The sequence below is a fragment of the Melitaea cinxia genome, chromosome 8, assembly GCF_905220565.1.
Source record: "Melitaea cinxia chromosome 8, ilMelCinx1.1, whole genome shotgun sequence".
Lineage (NCBI taxonomy): Eukaryota > Metazoa > Arthropoda > Insecta > Lepidoptera > Nymphalidae > Melitaea > Melitaea cinxia.
In genome coordinates, this window is record NC_059401.1 from 5,405,826 (window position 1) to 5,421,714 (window position 15,889).

General features: G+C 43.0%; 1 protein-coding gene across 1 annotated transcript in view; it reads right to left on the reverse strand.

The window, feature by feature from the left end:
- The window catches only part of LOC123655823 (cadherin-23-like), a 42,655-nt gene that overhangs the window by 5,764 nt on the left and 21,002 nt on the right, over positions 1–15,889 (reverse strand). The window contains exons 23-27 of the mRNA XM_045591576.1: positions 10,055–10,335; positions 9,137–9,374; positions 8,003–8,188; positions 6,362–6,697; positions 3,685–3,880 (exon numbers count right to left, since the gene is read on the reverse strand). Of these exons, the coding sequence (XP_045447532.1) occupies positions 3,685–3,880; positions 6,362–6,697; positions 8,003–8,188; positions 9,137–9,374; positions 10,055–10,335 (1,237 nt within the window). The remainder of the gene's footprint in view (positions 1–3,684; positions 3,881–6,361; positions 6,698–8,002; positions 8,189–9,136; positions 9,375–10,054; positions 10,336–15,889) is intronic.

A 15,889-nucleotide genomic window follows, 5' to 3' on the forward strand; every position in this document is an offset into this window, starting at 1 on the left:
GGTGGCGGTGGCGGCCTTGAGGCGGCGCGAGTAGTCGGCGCGCTGCGCCAGCGCCGCCAGCACGGCCAGCAGCAGCAGCGCGCCCAGCAGCAGCGAGCTCCACGCCAGCCAGTACACGGGCGCGGCGCTACTACAGTGGGGCGTCACTCACAGTAGGCGATGGCGGTGGCGGTGGCGGCCTTGAGGCGGCGCGAGTAGTCGGCGCGCTGCGCCAGCGCCGCCAGCACGGCCAGCAGCAGCAGCGCGCCCAGCAGCAGCGAGCTCCACGCCAGCCAGTACACGGGCGCGGCGCTACTACAGTGGGGCGTCACTCACAGTAGGCGGTGGCGGTGGCGGCCTTGAGGTGGCGCGAGTAGTCGGCGCGCTGCGCCAGCGCCGCCAGCACGGCCAGCAGCAGCAGCGCGCCCAGCAGCAGCGAGCTCCACGCCAGCCAGTACACGGGCGCGGCGCTACTACAGTGGGGCGTCACTCACAGTAGGCGGTGGCGGTGGCGGTGGCGGCCTTGAGGCGGCGCGAGTAGTCGGCGCGCTGCGCCAGCGCCGCCAGCACGGCCAGCAGCAGCAGCGCGCCCAGCAGCAGCGAGCTCCACGCCAGCCAGTACACGGGCGCGGCGCTACTACAGTGGGGCGTCACTCACAGTGGGCGGTGGCGGTGGCGGCCTTGAGGCGGCGCGAGTAGTCGGCGCGCTGCGCCAGCGCCGCCAGCACGGCCAGCAGCAGCAGCGCGCCCAGCAGCAGCGAGCTCCACGCCAGCCAGTACACGGGCGCGGCGCTACTACAGTGGGGCGTCACTCACAGTAGGCGGTGGCGGTGGCGGTGGCGGCCTTGAGGCGGCGCGAGTAGTCGGCGCGCTGCGCCAGCGCCGCCAGCACGGCCAGCAGCAGCAGCGCGCCCAGCAGCAGCGAGCTCCACGCCAGCCAGTACACGGGCGCGGCGCTACTACAGTGGGGCGTCACTCACAGTAGGCGGTGGCGGTGGCGGCCTTGAGGCGGCGCGAGTAGTCGGCGCGCTGCGCCAGCGCCGCCAGCGCCGCCAGCACGGCCAGCAGCAGCAGCGCGCCCAGCAGCAGCGAGCTCCACGCCAGCCAGTACACGGGCGCGGCGCTACTACAGTGGGGCGTCACTCACAGTAGGCGGTGGCGGTGGCGGCCTTGAGGCGGCGCGAGTAGTCGGCGCGCTGCGCCAGCGCCGCCAGCACGGCCAGCAGCAGCAGCGCGCCCAGCAGCAGCGAGCTCCACGCCAGCCAGTACACGGGCGCGGCGCTACTACAGTGGGGCGTCACTCACAGTAGGCGGTGGCGGTGGCGGCCTTGAGGCGGCGCGAGTAGTCGGCGCGCTGCGCCAGCGCCGCCAGCACGGCCAGCAGCAGCAGCGCGCCCAGCAGCAGCGAGCTCCACGCCAGCCAGTACACGGGCGCGGCGCTACTACAGTGGGGCGTCACTCACAGTAGGCGGTGGCGGTGGCGGCCTTGAGGCGGCGCGAGTAGTCGGCGCGCTGCGCCAGCGCCGCCAGCACGGCCAGCAGCAGCAGCGCGCCCAGCAGCAGCGAGCTCCACGCCAGCCAGTACACGGGCGCGGCGCTACTACAGTGGGGCGTCACTCACAGTAGGCGGTGGCGGTGGCGGTGGCGGCCTTGAGGCGGCGCGAGTAGTCGGCGCGCTGCGCCAGCGCCGCCAGCACGGCCAGCAGCAGCAGCGCGCCCAGCAGCAGCGAGCTCCACGCCAGCCAGTACACGGGCGCGGCGCTACTACAGTGGGGCGTCACTCACAGTAGGCGGTGGCGGTGGCGGCCTTGAGGCGGCGCGAGTAGTCGGCGCGCTGCGCCAGCGCCGCCAGCACGGCCAGCAGCAGCAGCGCGCCCAGCAGCAGCGAGCTCCACGCCAGCCAGTACACGGGCGCGGCGCTACTACAGTGGGGCGTCACTCACAGTAGGCGGTGGCGGTGGCGGCCTTGAGGCGGCGCGAGTAGTCGGCGCGCTGCGCCAGCGCCGCCAGCGCCGCCAGCACGGCCAGCAGCAGCAGCGCGCCCAGCAGCAGCGAGCTCCACGCCAGCCAGTACACGGGCGCGGCGCTACTACAGTGGGGCGTCACTCACAGTAGGCGGTGGCGGTGGCGGCCTTGAGGCGGCGCGAGTAGTCGGCGCGCTGCGCCAGCGCCGCCAGCACGGCCAGCAGCAGCAGCGCGCCCAGCAGCAGCGAGCTCCACGCCAGCCAGTACACGGGCGCGGCGCTACTACAGTGGGGCGTCACTCACAGTAGGCGGTGGCGGTGGCGGTGGCGGCCTTGAGGCGGCGCGAGTAGTCGGCGCGCTGCGCCAGCGCCGCCAGCACGGCCAGCAGCAGCAGCGCGCCCAGCAGCAGCGAGCTCCACGCCAGCCAGTACACGGGCGCGGCGCTACTACAGTGGGGCGTCACTCACAGTAGGCGGTGGCGGTGGCGGCCTTGAGGCGGCGCGAGTAGTCGGCGCGCTGCGCCAGCGCCGCCAGCACGGCCAGCAGCAGCAGCGCGCCCAGCAGCAGCGAGCTCCACGCCAGCCAGTACACGGGCGCGGCGCTACTACAGTGGGGCGTCACTCACAGTAGGCGGTGGCGGTGGCGGCCTTGAGGCGGCGCGAGTAGTCGGCGCGCTGCGCCAGCGCCGCCAGCGCCGCCAGCACGGCCAGCAGCAGCAGCGCGCCCAGCAGCAGCGAGCTCCACGCCAGCCAGTACACGGGCGCGGCGCTACTACAGTGGGGCGTCACTCACAGTAGGCGGTGGCGGTGGCGGCCTTGAGGCGGCGCGAGTAGTCGGCGCGCTGCGCCAGCGCCGCCAGCACGGCCAGCAGCAGCAGCGCGCCCAGCAGCAGCGAGCTCCACGCCAGCCAGTACACGGGCGCGGCGCTACTACAGTGGGGCGTCACTCACAGTAGGCGGTGGCGGTGGCGGCCTTGAGGCGGCGCGAGTAGTCGGCGCGCTGCGCCAGCGCCGCCAGCACGGCCAGCAGCAGCAGCGCGCCCAGCAGCAGCGAGCTCCACGCCAGCCAGTACACGGGCGCGGCGCTACTACAGTGGGGCGTCACTCACAGTAGGCGGTGGCGGTGGCGGCCTTGAGGCGGCGCGAGTAGTCGGCGCGCTGCGCCAGCGCCGCCAGCACGGCCAGCAGCAGCAGCGCGCCCAGCAGCAGCGAGCTCCACGCCAGCCAGTACACGGGCGCGGCGCTACTACAGTGGGGCGTCACTCACAGTAGGCGGTGGCGGTGGCGGCCTTGAGGCGGCGCGAGTAGTCGGCGCGCTGCGCCAGCGCCGCCAGCACGGCCAGCAGCAGCAGCGCGCCCAGCAGCAGCGAGCTCCACGCCAGCCAGTACACGGGCGCGGCGCTACTACAGTGGGGCGTCACTCACAGTAGGCGGTGGCGGTGGCGGCCTTGAGGCGGCGCGAGTAGTCGGCGCGCTGCGCCAGCGCCGCCAGCACGGCCAGCAGCAGCAGCGCGCCCAGCAGCAGCGAGCTCCACGCCAGCCAGTACACGGGCGCGGCGCTACTACAGTGGGGCGTCACTCACAGTAGGCGGTGGCGGTGGCGGCCTTGAGGCGGCGCGAGTAGTCGGCGCGCTGCGCCAGCGCCGCCAGCACGGCCAGCAGCAGCAGCGCGCCCAGCAGCAGCGAGCTCCACGCCAGCCAGTACACGGGCGCGGCGCTACTACAGTGGGGCGTCACTCACAGTAGGCGGTGGCGGTGGCGGCCTTGAGGCGGCGCGAGTAGTCGGCGCGCTGCGCCAGCGCCGCCAGCACGGCCAGCAGCAGCAGCGCGCCCAGCAGCAGCGAGCTCCACGCCAGCCAGTACACGGCCGCCGGCGCCGCGCGCCGCTCCGCCGCCGGCGACCACTCCGCCGCTTGCGTGTCCAGCACGTTGAACTCCTGCCGCACACATTGATCGTGTTATTGGATGATAGTTTTCTTGTGATACAAAGATTTTTTATTTAAGTGCTATTTGTTGTAAATCTGATTGCTGTGTTTCTATATTTATTTTTCTGTGCTCTGCGCGCGTTGCTACGCCTTTTTTGGTCGTTTTTGGAGCTTTGTAGGCTCATGCACAACTTGCTGAAGATCTTGACATGATCAAACGCATATTTTACGATTCTATAAAGTACATATAGACAAATGTCCTTTAGAAAATATATGAAAATTTTAAATAAATGTACCAAGCTTTTTTATCATATAGGGGGAAGCCCCTAGCGCCGAACGGGCGGTAGTACCGAACGAATATGAAATCTATGACAAAAAAAAACGAACGAAAAAGATAATAAGCAGTGAAAAACAAAGAGACATTGCTACTTAGTCCGCGAGTGAAGCAGCATCAGTTAGCCCCTCTCGTACATGTCGTGAGAGAAGATAGGTACATTTATTTTGCGCGGGATCGGCACGTCACGTGTATGTTAAAAAAATTCTGATTGATGCAAGATTTATTTTTCTAACAGAATTTAAATTTTGTGTGAAAAGTATTTTAGTTGTATTACATGAATATATTTATAGTATATTTCATTACAAGTGTGGAAAGGCTGTCATTGCAAAGAGTTCCGACAAATGTCTACCCGAGCCGAGGCGCAGCCGAAGGCGAGGGTTGACAGTCGGAACGAGTTGCAATGACGGTTCCGCACGTGTACTGAATGACTATTTTTAATACAGTTGCGAAAAAATGAAGCAATTTAATAAAATAATAAAAAGAAAATTTCTGAATAATGGCGCCAACCGTAGCATATAAGCAGAGTTTCTTTTTCTTCACCCATTCTGGTAGGCAAAGGGAACTATGCCCATACAGCCAAGTCTTCAGTAGAAGTTTTTTATTGATATGAAATGAAAATGAAATTTAATGAGATGAAATGAAATAAAACCTAACCAAACTCATTCAATCAAATCATTAAATCTGATATTGAAACAAATTAGTAGCTTTTTTTTAGAAATATACGTATTTGCATGAATCATAAAAACTTCTATGAACTTTTGTAGTATAAACTTCATAGTTGGATTTTCTTTTTAAAAGACATTATTTTGACAGTTGAGAAAGAGAACGCACGAGTTCGGGAAAGGTAAAAAAAAGCACGAGTATGTAATAGCCCACATCCCGAACGTCCCTGCAATACGCCACTTTTTGAGCAACTGTATTAAAAAGATTATTTCCATTTCAGTGGCCTCTATGGCCGAACAATAGTATATTCCAATCCAAAGGCTGCATTTATTATTTAAAGTAAACTTATAACTTAAATAATGGAAAGAATGAATAAAGTTCGCTGGCAAACCGAAAATTCAAATGTTGTGAAAAAGTAACCACCAAAAAGACGACCTAGTAGTATAAAAAAAAAAATGCGTATCATGTAAGGAATGGACTCATGAGGCTGATATTCCAGTGTGTTCTGACCTGTATATTTGTGAAAGATATCACCTTTATTAGGCGCATTCGGTCAGATGTACCATTTTATAACTTTTTTCGGTACTAGGCCCATCATAATAAATCAAAAACTAACTCTAACATTAATATTATAATTAATTATTTCAAATTCTTTCCCCTTTTTTCAGTAATCAATCAGTATCTAAAGTTTATAGCTAGTGATTTTGAATATATCTAGAGTTATATCCGTATGAACCTAAAACTTTCGTATACTGGAAAATTCAGGTAAATTATTTGAATAGGCGAATGATAACAAAAAAAAAAATTAAGTCTCAAGGATTATATCTTATCTTTTGTTTGAGGAAAATTCCGCTAGGATCATTATTCTAGAGTTTATACAAACACAAGTTATAGGTGTAAAGTGATTTAACTATACAAATAAAATATTTTATCACATAATATAAGCACTTAATAGTTGTGAAAAAAGATACAACTCAAAAGTTTCTTTTTTGGAGTACCTTTAAAATTAATTTTTACCAAAAAAAACTTCAATGTATATTGAAAGATAATCGTTTACTCTACAAAAGAAGATAATTCAATTAAACCTAGCCCACTTAGTTCTTATTTACAACATACACACACACACGGTCGCCTGTTTTTACTCGTATAGTAAGCAACTTAATGCTTGTGTAGATAACACCAGACTGTTATAAGCTGTATATATGTTATAACTGTTATAAGACTGTTATAAGTGTTATAATATAATAATTATTTTTAAGATAATTATACTTAGGATTGCTACATGTATAAATATATAAAAACATATATTACACCCAGACTCAGGCGGGAATAAAACCCGCGAAACAGAAAGCGGGGCCACTACAAACGACGCCAACGGGCTAGTCACTTTGTTTTTACTCTCCTGTAAAATGATGATTTTCGACTTACATCACTCGTCAAAGGAGGCGCAGATACATATAAAAGCTTTTAAAAAGCGACGTAAGTTAACCTACCTTAAAAAGTTCATCCAAATGTTCTATATTCTTATCCACGAGTTTGAGAACTTGGTCGACTTCCAAAACCGAATGATCCTCTCCATTAACAAGATGTAAATATAGATCTGTTTTAGTGTTGTCCACAGAGCCATCTTTATTTTCGTGTACTCGCAAATCATCTATATTGACAACAGATTCGGTCACGTCTGCTAATTTTTCTCTGAAATTGTTGATTTTGTCTCGAATCTCTGAAGGGTGTGAACGTAAGACGAAACGAACTCGTTGGTCTTCGCGAAGAAGATATATGAAAACGTGAGCTTCGTCATGCAATCCATCCGTATCGTTCGCCAACACCTTTAACATTTATTATTTACTTTAGAACTTATCAATGGTAAAACAGGTTTTTATTTATACTTTTTACTTTATATGTCTGTATTACACGATTGTGGTTAGTTTATAGGCTAATAAAATAAAAGTTATATACTCGACCCTCCCCTAGAGTTCTACAATACCACTTTTGAGCAGTAATATGAGGCTGTGGTCTTCCGTAAAGTTGAAGTACTTGCCTAGTCCTGATATTTTCTGTTGAGTCCCACCTGAATAGAGTACCTGGATTTTTTACCTTATGCCCTAATGTAGTTATGTATATAGAAGATATAATCCTACTATAATACATAGTCAGATTATAGATAGAATCACATAGAAATCAAACATTTAGTATAAAATGCTAAGAGAAGTGACTTCTCTTTTTTTTATCTATAAATTCTAATAACACAATGGAAAAAAAACATAATTATATCTAGATATAGACTTGTAGATAGATCACGTGTATCACGTGGCACTATCGCGTGTTCAAATCCGAGTTAGCATTGCTAAGTTTTCACGTGATAAATATATATCTCATTAGATCATCTTGTGTTAAGCAATGTTATGGAATATGAGGTCTTTGCTAAGCAAGTAAGATACAGGTTGTTCAATGTTAGATTAAAAATAAGTATACATTATAATGGAATTTCTAGCAATACGATTAATTTTTTTTTTTAAATAATTTAAAATGAACATGGCTTATTGCGTGTTAATTTTTACCATGTTTGTGGATTCAATTATTATTCATAATTATTAGTTTTTTTTTATTGAGTGACATTTCCACTGTGCCTCTAATAATATAGATATGGTCGAATCATGTAATGTTACACTTTAACGTTAAGTTTTTTAGCCAACGTAATTTGACATTTCTTTGTTTCAATGTTTGACAAATTCAACTACATGGAGAGGTTTATTTCATAGATAGATAACGTTAATCCAGAACGTTATAAAGATTAATACTATTAGTTTTACTGGTATGATATTGTAGTAATGATACTTTTAGTATTTTTTCGGTCACCAACGCGCCTGCCCAGCGTGGTGACTATGGGCAACACACATGAGTTCACGCCATTTTTGGCGCGAACTTGTGGAGGCCTATGTCCGGCAGTGGACTGCGATAGGATGAAGTGGTGATGATGATGAAGTATCTTTTTTAATATGTATCGTTTGCTGAAAAAATATCGTTACCGAATTATTAACTGTATTCCAAGCCCTGTCTAATATTAAGCAAATAAGATATTTAAAACGTGTGTGTTTTTGTTTCAACTTATCTTTGTTTATGTTTAAGCTTACCTTAAAATCGAAGTAACCTTTCATCCCTTTCTGAGGGTCGAAGTTAAGGGACACCGCTCCAGTATCTACATTTACTAAAAAGGGCGATACAACTAAGTTTTCCAAGCCCTCTGTCAATGTTTCTTTCACATCTCCTAGTAAATAATAATTTATTTTCGCATTTATGCCTTCATCTAAATCTATAGCCTGAAAAATGTACAAATGATGAGTGTTTGTTTGTTCATAGACGCAATATACACTGTGATGAGAACGGGTTACATATAAATATATAAAAGTTATTAAATAAATACTGTTAGTTTAAGGTGATAACACAAAAACGAGAATTACTTTTAAACCGATTTCATTAATTACTTATATTTCTTTTATACTTTTCATTTATATTTACCGTGTATTCATTTGTTTCAATATATCTACTATCTTAACATACATATTTAGTCTTGGAAAACTTCAAAAGAAACGTACAACCTATGCAAATAAATAAAATTGGAGTCCCTGTTTGTAATATTAAAATACGATACATATACTAAAATAACATTTTTTACAATTTTTGTCTGTCTGTCTGTCTCTTTAATCCGGCTAATCTCTGAAACGGCTGGACCGATTTTGACGGGACTTTCAGTGACAGATAGCTGATGTAATAAGGAGTAACTTAGGCTACTTTTATTTTAGAAATTTATTAATTTTATAACTCTGCGAAATGAACAATAGATTTTATTAGACTCGCATTCAGATTTCACCCGTACTAAATACACATGAGAATTAAGAGCGCTTGGTTGTTCATCGCGCGAATTATATGTATTTTCTCCCCACAAACAATATCAATAGTTAAAACATATAAAATGTTCTTCATACTTATTTCAATTACCATGCTTAATCTCAAGTCCATTACTTCTATATTTACTGAGATATTAAGGTTTTAATACAAAAATAGAGGTAACTTTGCGATTTTCTTGTATCGAGAAAATTTTATGAAATCGTGTTTTCGAAACATATGAAAGATAGTTTATGTCCTGAACTTTACCATACATAAATTTCAAACTTAAATATTCAGTAGTTTGGAAGATATGGACATTGTCTCGAGTGGAAAATAAGCAATTTGAGGTAGTATACACTCTTAATATATTTATCACTTACTTTTACGTTCATAAATTCAATACCAAAGTCCGCTTCAGTGGTGACTCCTCCTGTAAATATTTTACTAACAAACTGTGGGCTGTTGTCGTTTACATCGTTCACTGCTATGTGGACTTTCAACGTACTTATTGAATCTAACTCCTCCTTATAATTCGGTTTCGACATACAGTCCTCTGTCGCCATAACGGTGAGTAAATATTGGTCTTTTTGTTCTCTATCTAATGATTTTGATGTTAACCTGTAGGAAGATTGTATGACACACGTTGACATTGTACGTTTTATTTCGTAGTTATTAAACCAATAAAATTAATTGTTTTTGTAAGTAAATGTGATATCTGACATATGTAACATGAAATGCAACCATCATGCCTTATATCTTTATCTATACATATCTTTGACACAATACATGAAAGAAAAATAAATATATACCTATATAACGGCCTATATTTATAACATTACAAACCAACATATATTACGTTATACGTATATCACTAGAGTTAATAATGTTTACTAATGTTTAGAAACACTAATAATAGTAACATTTATTTTATTCTCTTTTCTTATTTATCTTTCTCTTTCTTTAATTCTCTATTTTAGGTTCTACAAATAACTAGTATTAGTAATTTTTAAGTTTTCTTATTTTCTTTATATATATTTCTGATACTTATTTTTTATATCTTATATATAAAATTCTCGTGTCACAATGTTAGTTAAAATACTCCTCCGAAACGGCTGGACAGATTTTTATAAAATTTTGTGTGCATATCGGATAGGTCTGAGAATCGGCCAACATCAATTTTTCATACCCCTAATTTATTAGGGGGGGGATTAAGTGGGTTAATAACATATATGGCAAAGCAACGTTTGCGGGATCAGCTAGTCAAAATATAAAAACTTAAATAAATATAAAAGGATTACCTATGAGTGTTTCTATCCAAATCGAACATTCCGTCCTCATTGCCCGCCACGATGTAATAGCAGACCGGCAATATCGGCTCATCCCCTCTATCAATCTCATCCCTCTCAATAACATTTGGTAGATACGTGCTATAATCTTCAACATTTTCAGTCACATTCAAATATATGTGTTTGTATAGGAATCGTGGGCGGTAGTTATCGACGTTCTGTACGTATATCGTTAGATCTAGGTCAGAACTGAGCGGGGTCGGGAGACCGAGGTCGTATGCTTCTATTCTGAGCTGTTTGAACAAGAAATACATAAATATTTCGCTTGCTTAATTAATTTTTTCAAGTACAGAAAATGAATACGACTCAATTTTAGTACTTTTTTTTTAAATATAGTGTGGATACAAACAAAGGCCATTAAACTAAACCACACATCCACCCTACCATATCATTTCTATGTTACATAAAACCCAGTCAAATGAACCAGTATTTTTAGTTCAGTCAAAAGCATATCTTGCGCCGAACTACATACGTCTATTCTTCTGTTTTTTTTTTATACAACTTAAAAATGGTATGTAGAAGATTTTTTAACTTAAATTTAATGGTCCTCGCTTGTACCTATTCTGTACATTATGTGTAGTATTAATATAATCATAAATTATATATATATACATATATATAATTTATGACGTACGTATAATCTACTTAGGCTCTTACGCAATTTTACAGATAAATATCTCGTTAACGCTTGCAATGCATCTATTCTGCTCATCTATTTTAACAAAGCGATTCATTTTTATACACAATTTACTAGCAACGCGATATATATATATATATATATATATATATATATATATATATATATATATATATATATATATATATATATATATATATATATATATATATATATATATATTATATATATTATCTGTAAAATTGCGTAAGAGCCTAAGTAGATTATACGTACTGTTATACCTAGGTTTAATTCGCGGATAGTGCTGACGCCGCTATTTTAATTACTTTAAATATTTCATTTTCCATACGGTCGAGTCAGTTGCCGTTTACCATCCAGCGCGTCACAATATATATTTTTTATACAGAAAAGGAAAGTGAGGTGTTTCTAGGGACAGTTACTGTAAGTGTTTGGACTATTAAATAAACTTTATCAATATTTAACCAGTTGTGTGTCTATTCTAAAAGACTACCGGGAGGTGCCGCGTAACAATTGGTGTCAGAAGTGGGATGTCGTAAGTGGTTTTCTGTGTAAAACCCTGACATCCGAACCCTGGCACCCAGGTACGTCATTAGACATTACACAAGGTCACAGGCCCCACGTTGCCGTGCCTACATCAGAATACGTCTCAGGCCCCACGAGCCGAGCCAGGTCCACCAAACACACGGAACTTCTAGCAGATCTACAGCCCCACGCTGCTGAGACTGCGTCCCAGCAGAAGAACCCTCACCAGGCAACCACACCATCATCTACATTTTACATACACGTCGCTATATTGCAGCGTGACGCGTTAGCTGCAATACGACTCACAGAGCCACCACGTGTCCGAGTTCCGGCCCCGCAACGTCATCAACACGTGTCGCGCTTCCCAGCAGATATGATCGCGCTTGCTGTTTCATTGTGAGTTTTCTATTTTACTAAAATACTAAAAGTAAATAAGTGCTAGTGATCAGTCATTCTTTCCCAGAAGATTAATCTCTCTTAACCTTTTTTAATAAACCTTAAATTCAGTAACAAGCTTAGTATATTTATAGAGTCACGTATATACAACTTCTACAAAAATCTATTTACATTTTCACTAAAATTACTGTTATTTTTAATTGAATGCCTCCTACAAAGGAAAAGACTGTAATTGAAGAAGCTCGCTCTGATTCCGACAGCAATTATTCAGATCCATCTTTAAAGTTCTCAAAACCGAAAATGGCTGAGAAGATAACTCTATCTGTTCTTACCAAATTTATAAAACCTTATAATGGTGATCGCGAATCATTGCCAGCTTTTCTCACAAACTGCGAAAATGCTATTTCTCTCGCAACCGCTGACCAACAGAATGTGCTTTGTAAATACATTATATCACAGCTTGAAGGCAAGGCACAAATGGCTTGCTGTCTTAAAACATTTAATAAATGGTCCGAAATAAAATCATTTTTAAAAGTCACGTTTGGTGAGAAAAAGCATTCCACGCATCTTTTAATTGATCTACAGAATTGTAAGCAAAATTCAACAGAAGATGTCACGCAATATTCATTAAGAATTGAGTCTTGTCTAACACGATTACTATCTGATATACATTACAGCTGCGAAAACTCAAATGAGTTAATAGGAAGGTTAGCTGCTATGGAGGATTTGGCATTGAATACTTTTTTATTAGGGATTAATTCAAATTTATCGCAAATTGTACGCTGTCGCAATCCTAAGACGCTATCTGAGGCTATCACACTTGCTATTGAGGAGGAAAAGCTTTTAAACCTAACCAAAATTTCTCAACAACCTTCTAAATATTGTTCAATTTGCCACAGATCAGGTCATAAGACCTCTGTTTGTTTTAAAAACCAAAAACCTAATTTTACTAAATCTAACAATTTTCAAAAAACATTTCATCTACAAAATCCTCCAATTTTAAGTCGACCTTATAAACTTAATTCTAATTATAATAATAAATATTGTGTTTATTGTAAAAACAGGGGTCATGTTATAAACGAATGTCGCAAACGCGAATATAACAATAGCCGCCGCATACTGCAACCCGATTCTTCTCAGATTGCACAATGCGACGAAACGGGTTCACGTGCACCGAATAACGATTCACTCGTGCACCATTGTGATAATATTGATCGATGTAATAATTGTTTTAACGAAAACGATTTAAACTAAATCCGATTTCGGCCTCGTGCCAGTCGAAATCGTCGGCTATAAACGGCACAAACTCCATTTTCGATTCTCTATCATCTCAGCCTCCCCGCGAGGTAGGCCTGAGTCATATCATTATGAATACTATTCCTAATTCTTATAAATTAAATGCATCTCAGTCCCAGCCGCTGAGTCTCACTGAATCTCATAAATTAAATGCATCTCAGTCCTAGCCGCTGAGTCTCACTGAATCTCATAAATTAAATGCATTTCAGTCCTAGCCGCTGAGTCTCACTGAATCTCATAAATTAAATGCATCTCAGTCCTAGCCGCTGAGTCTCACTGAATCTCATAAATTAAATGCATCTCAGTCCTAGCCGCTGAGTCTCACCGAATCTCATAAATTAAATGCATCTCAGTCCTAGCCGCTGAGTCTCACTGAATCTCATAAATTAAATGCATCTCAGTCCTAGCCGCTGAGTCTCACTGAATCTTATAAAATAAATGCATCTCAGTCCAAGCCGCTGAGTCTCACTGAATCTTATAATAATAAGTCTCTTAAATCTCATAAAAAAAAATCTCAATCATTCTATACACTATAAGCCAGCACAATCATAAAATCAAGCTTAAATACTTTTAATTCTACTATTCGAAGACTAAACCAAAACGAAATTAAATTAAATTCCCATATAACTATACCTACTAAATGATATTCTTTCTCAAGTTACAAAGCAAAATGATAACTTATACTACGTAACGCGAATAAATAGTTTTATCAATCTAATTGAAAGTTCCCTGATAACAATTTCTAATTTCTTAGACATAATCCTTAATTCTATTTTATTTTAAAAGCAAATATTTTAGCTAACATGTTTCTACTACAACAAAAGATTATTTTCATATTAAAAATACCATTAATATACCCAGATAAATACATTGTTTACAAAAATATTCCTTTACCGACTCCACATGATAAAAATGCTAACACGTTTTCTTTAATGCAACCGACTAAAGCTTATATTGCAGTAACAGATGATAAGCTCAGTTACGTCTTGTTAGATAACTTAAACAATTGTAAGTTGATAAACGATGAGTATTCTATATGCCCTATGCTCAGCATTTATTCGAGTATAAATAATCCTTGTTGTGAAAGTAAATTGTTAACAGAAGTAGTCCTATCAATGTCACCTGAATGTAATTATAAACTTTTGTATAGTAATGTCGATATTTGGCAAACGCTTAGTAATAATAAGTGGATCTTTGTTCAATCTAAACCATGTAAATTAACTGTTAAATGTAATGAAACTCTCAAATCGTAATGTATCCAAATTCTAAATAAATGTTTTTTATACTAACTCTAAATATTAAACTAATGTCTTAAGATTATCAATGTACTATCTCTTACACTATTCATTACACTAACTCATATACTAATTCTTATAATAAATAATAACCTTAACTCTAAGATAAACTTACTTAGATACTTATAAAAGTTTGTTATGATTTTTTTTATTTATGAATTTTGGCAATTTTTGACAATTTTATAAATTTTATGATTTTTGTGAATTTTATTAAATTTATATTTTCTTTGAGAATTGTTTGTGTGTAGAATAGACTAACATTAGTCATATAAGTTAAAATGTTACTAACACTTATGGATGAATTTTCTGAAACAAACTTATTATTATAATTATCTTATTATCATAATTTTATAATAAAATGTCAAATTCTTAATTATTGATGATAATATTAACATTGTTAAAATTTTAGCTAAGCAGCTCTCTTATTGTTTAATGATAAATTTTATTTTTTTTAATTCCAATTAATAATATTTTGGTAAAAAATTGTAAAACGCTCATTTTCCTTTCTGACCTCTTCGATTTTAGTCGCGTCTCAATTCCGCTTCATCTTTAAAGATAAAGCTCCATCAAAAGGGGGGAGATGTTATACCTAGGTTTAATTCGCGGATAGTGCTGACGCCGCTATTTTAATTACTTTAAATATTTCATTTTCCATACGGTCGAGTCAGTTGCCGTTTACCATCCAGCGCGTCACAATATATATTTTTTATACAGAAAAGGAAAGTGAGGTGTTTCTAGGGACAGTTACTGTAAGTGTTTGGACTATTAAATAAACTTTATCAATATTTAACCAGTTGTGTGTCTATTCTAAAAGACTACCGGGAGGTGCCGCGTAACAGTACGTCATATGTTTTTAAAGACAAATAACATATTTGTATTAACTAAGTAATTTCTATCTATGATATATTTTTGTTTTATGATTCAATGCAATAATAATACAAGATAAGTAAAACATAGGTTTAATGTTATAAATACAGTAATAAGTTGTATGAGCTTATGCGATTATGTACACACTTAAGAAGTTATACCTCATTGGTAGCAGGGTATGTAGGTTTTGGAATGTACACTTTGCAGATAAAAAGCGGGAAAAAACTCCGCAGTTACTCTTAAAAAAATTGTTTCTGGTGGTACCTGCAGTGGCATATTTTAAGATTCAGCGCCCCGGGACCTTTTTAATTTGCCGCCCCATAAATTAAGGGAAAAAGGTAAAAGCAGCGTATGAATAGGGATAGGCCTCTTTTAAGTGTTTCAATTCCATAACGAATAATATCCGGAATATATTTCGGCTGACCTCTTGTTTTTTGATACCTGATAGCGATCGTTACTTATAATAGGGATTTCCCTAGGGATATATTTATATCCCCCCACCCGCAGTGGAGCAGCGTGGTGGATTAAGCTCTAATCCTTCTACTACATGGAGAAAGAGGCCTATGGCCAATAGTGGGGTGTTATCGGCTGAATGCGTGCCACGTGTTAAGGTATACAGTAGCGGCGGTACCTGGTAGGTGGTCTGCTTGTCGCGGTCGAAGGCGGCCGCGGTCCGCAGCGCGGAGGTGGCCTGCAGCCACGTGTTAAGGTGTACACTAGCGGCGGTACCTGGTAGGTGGTCTGCTTGTCGCG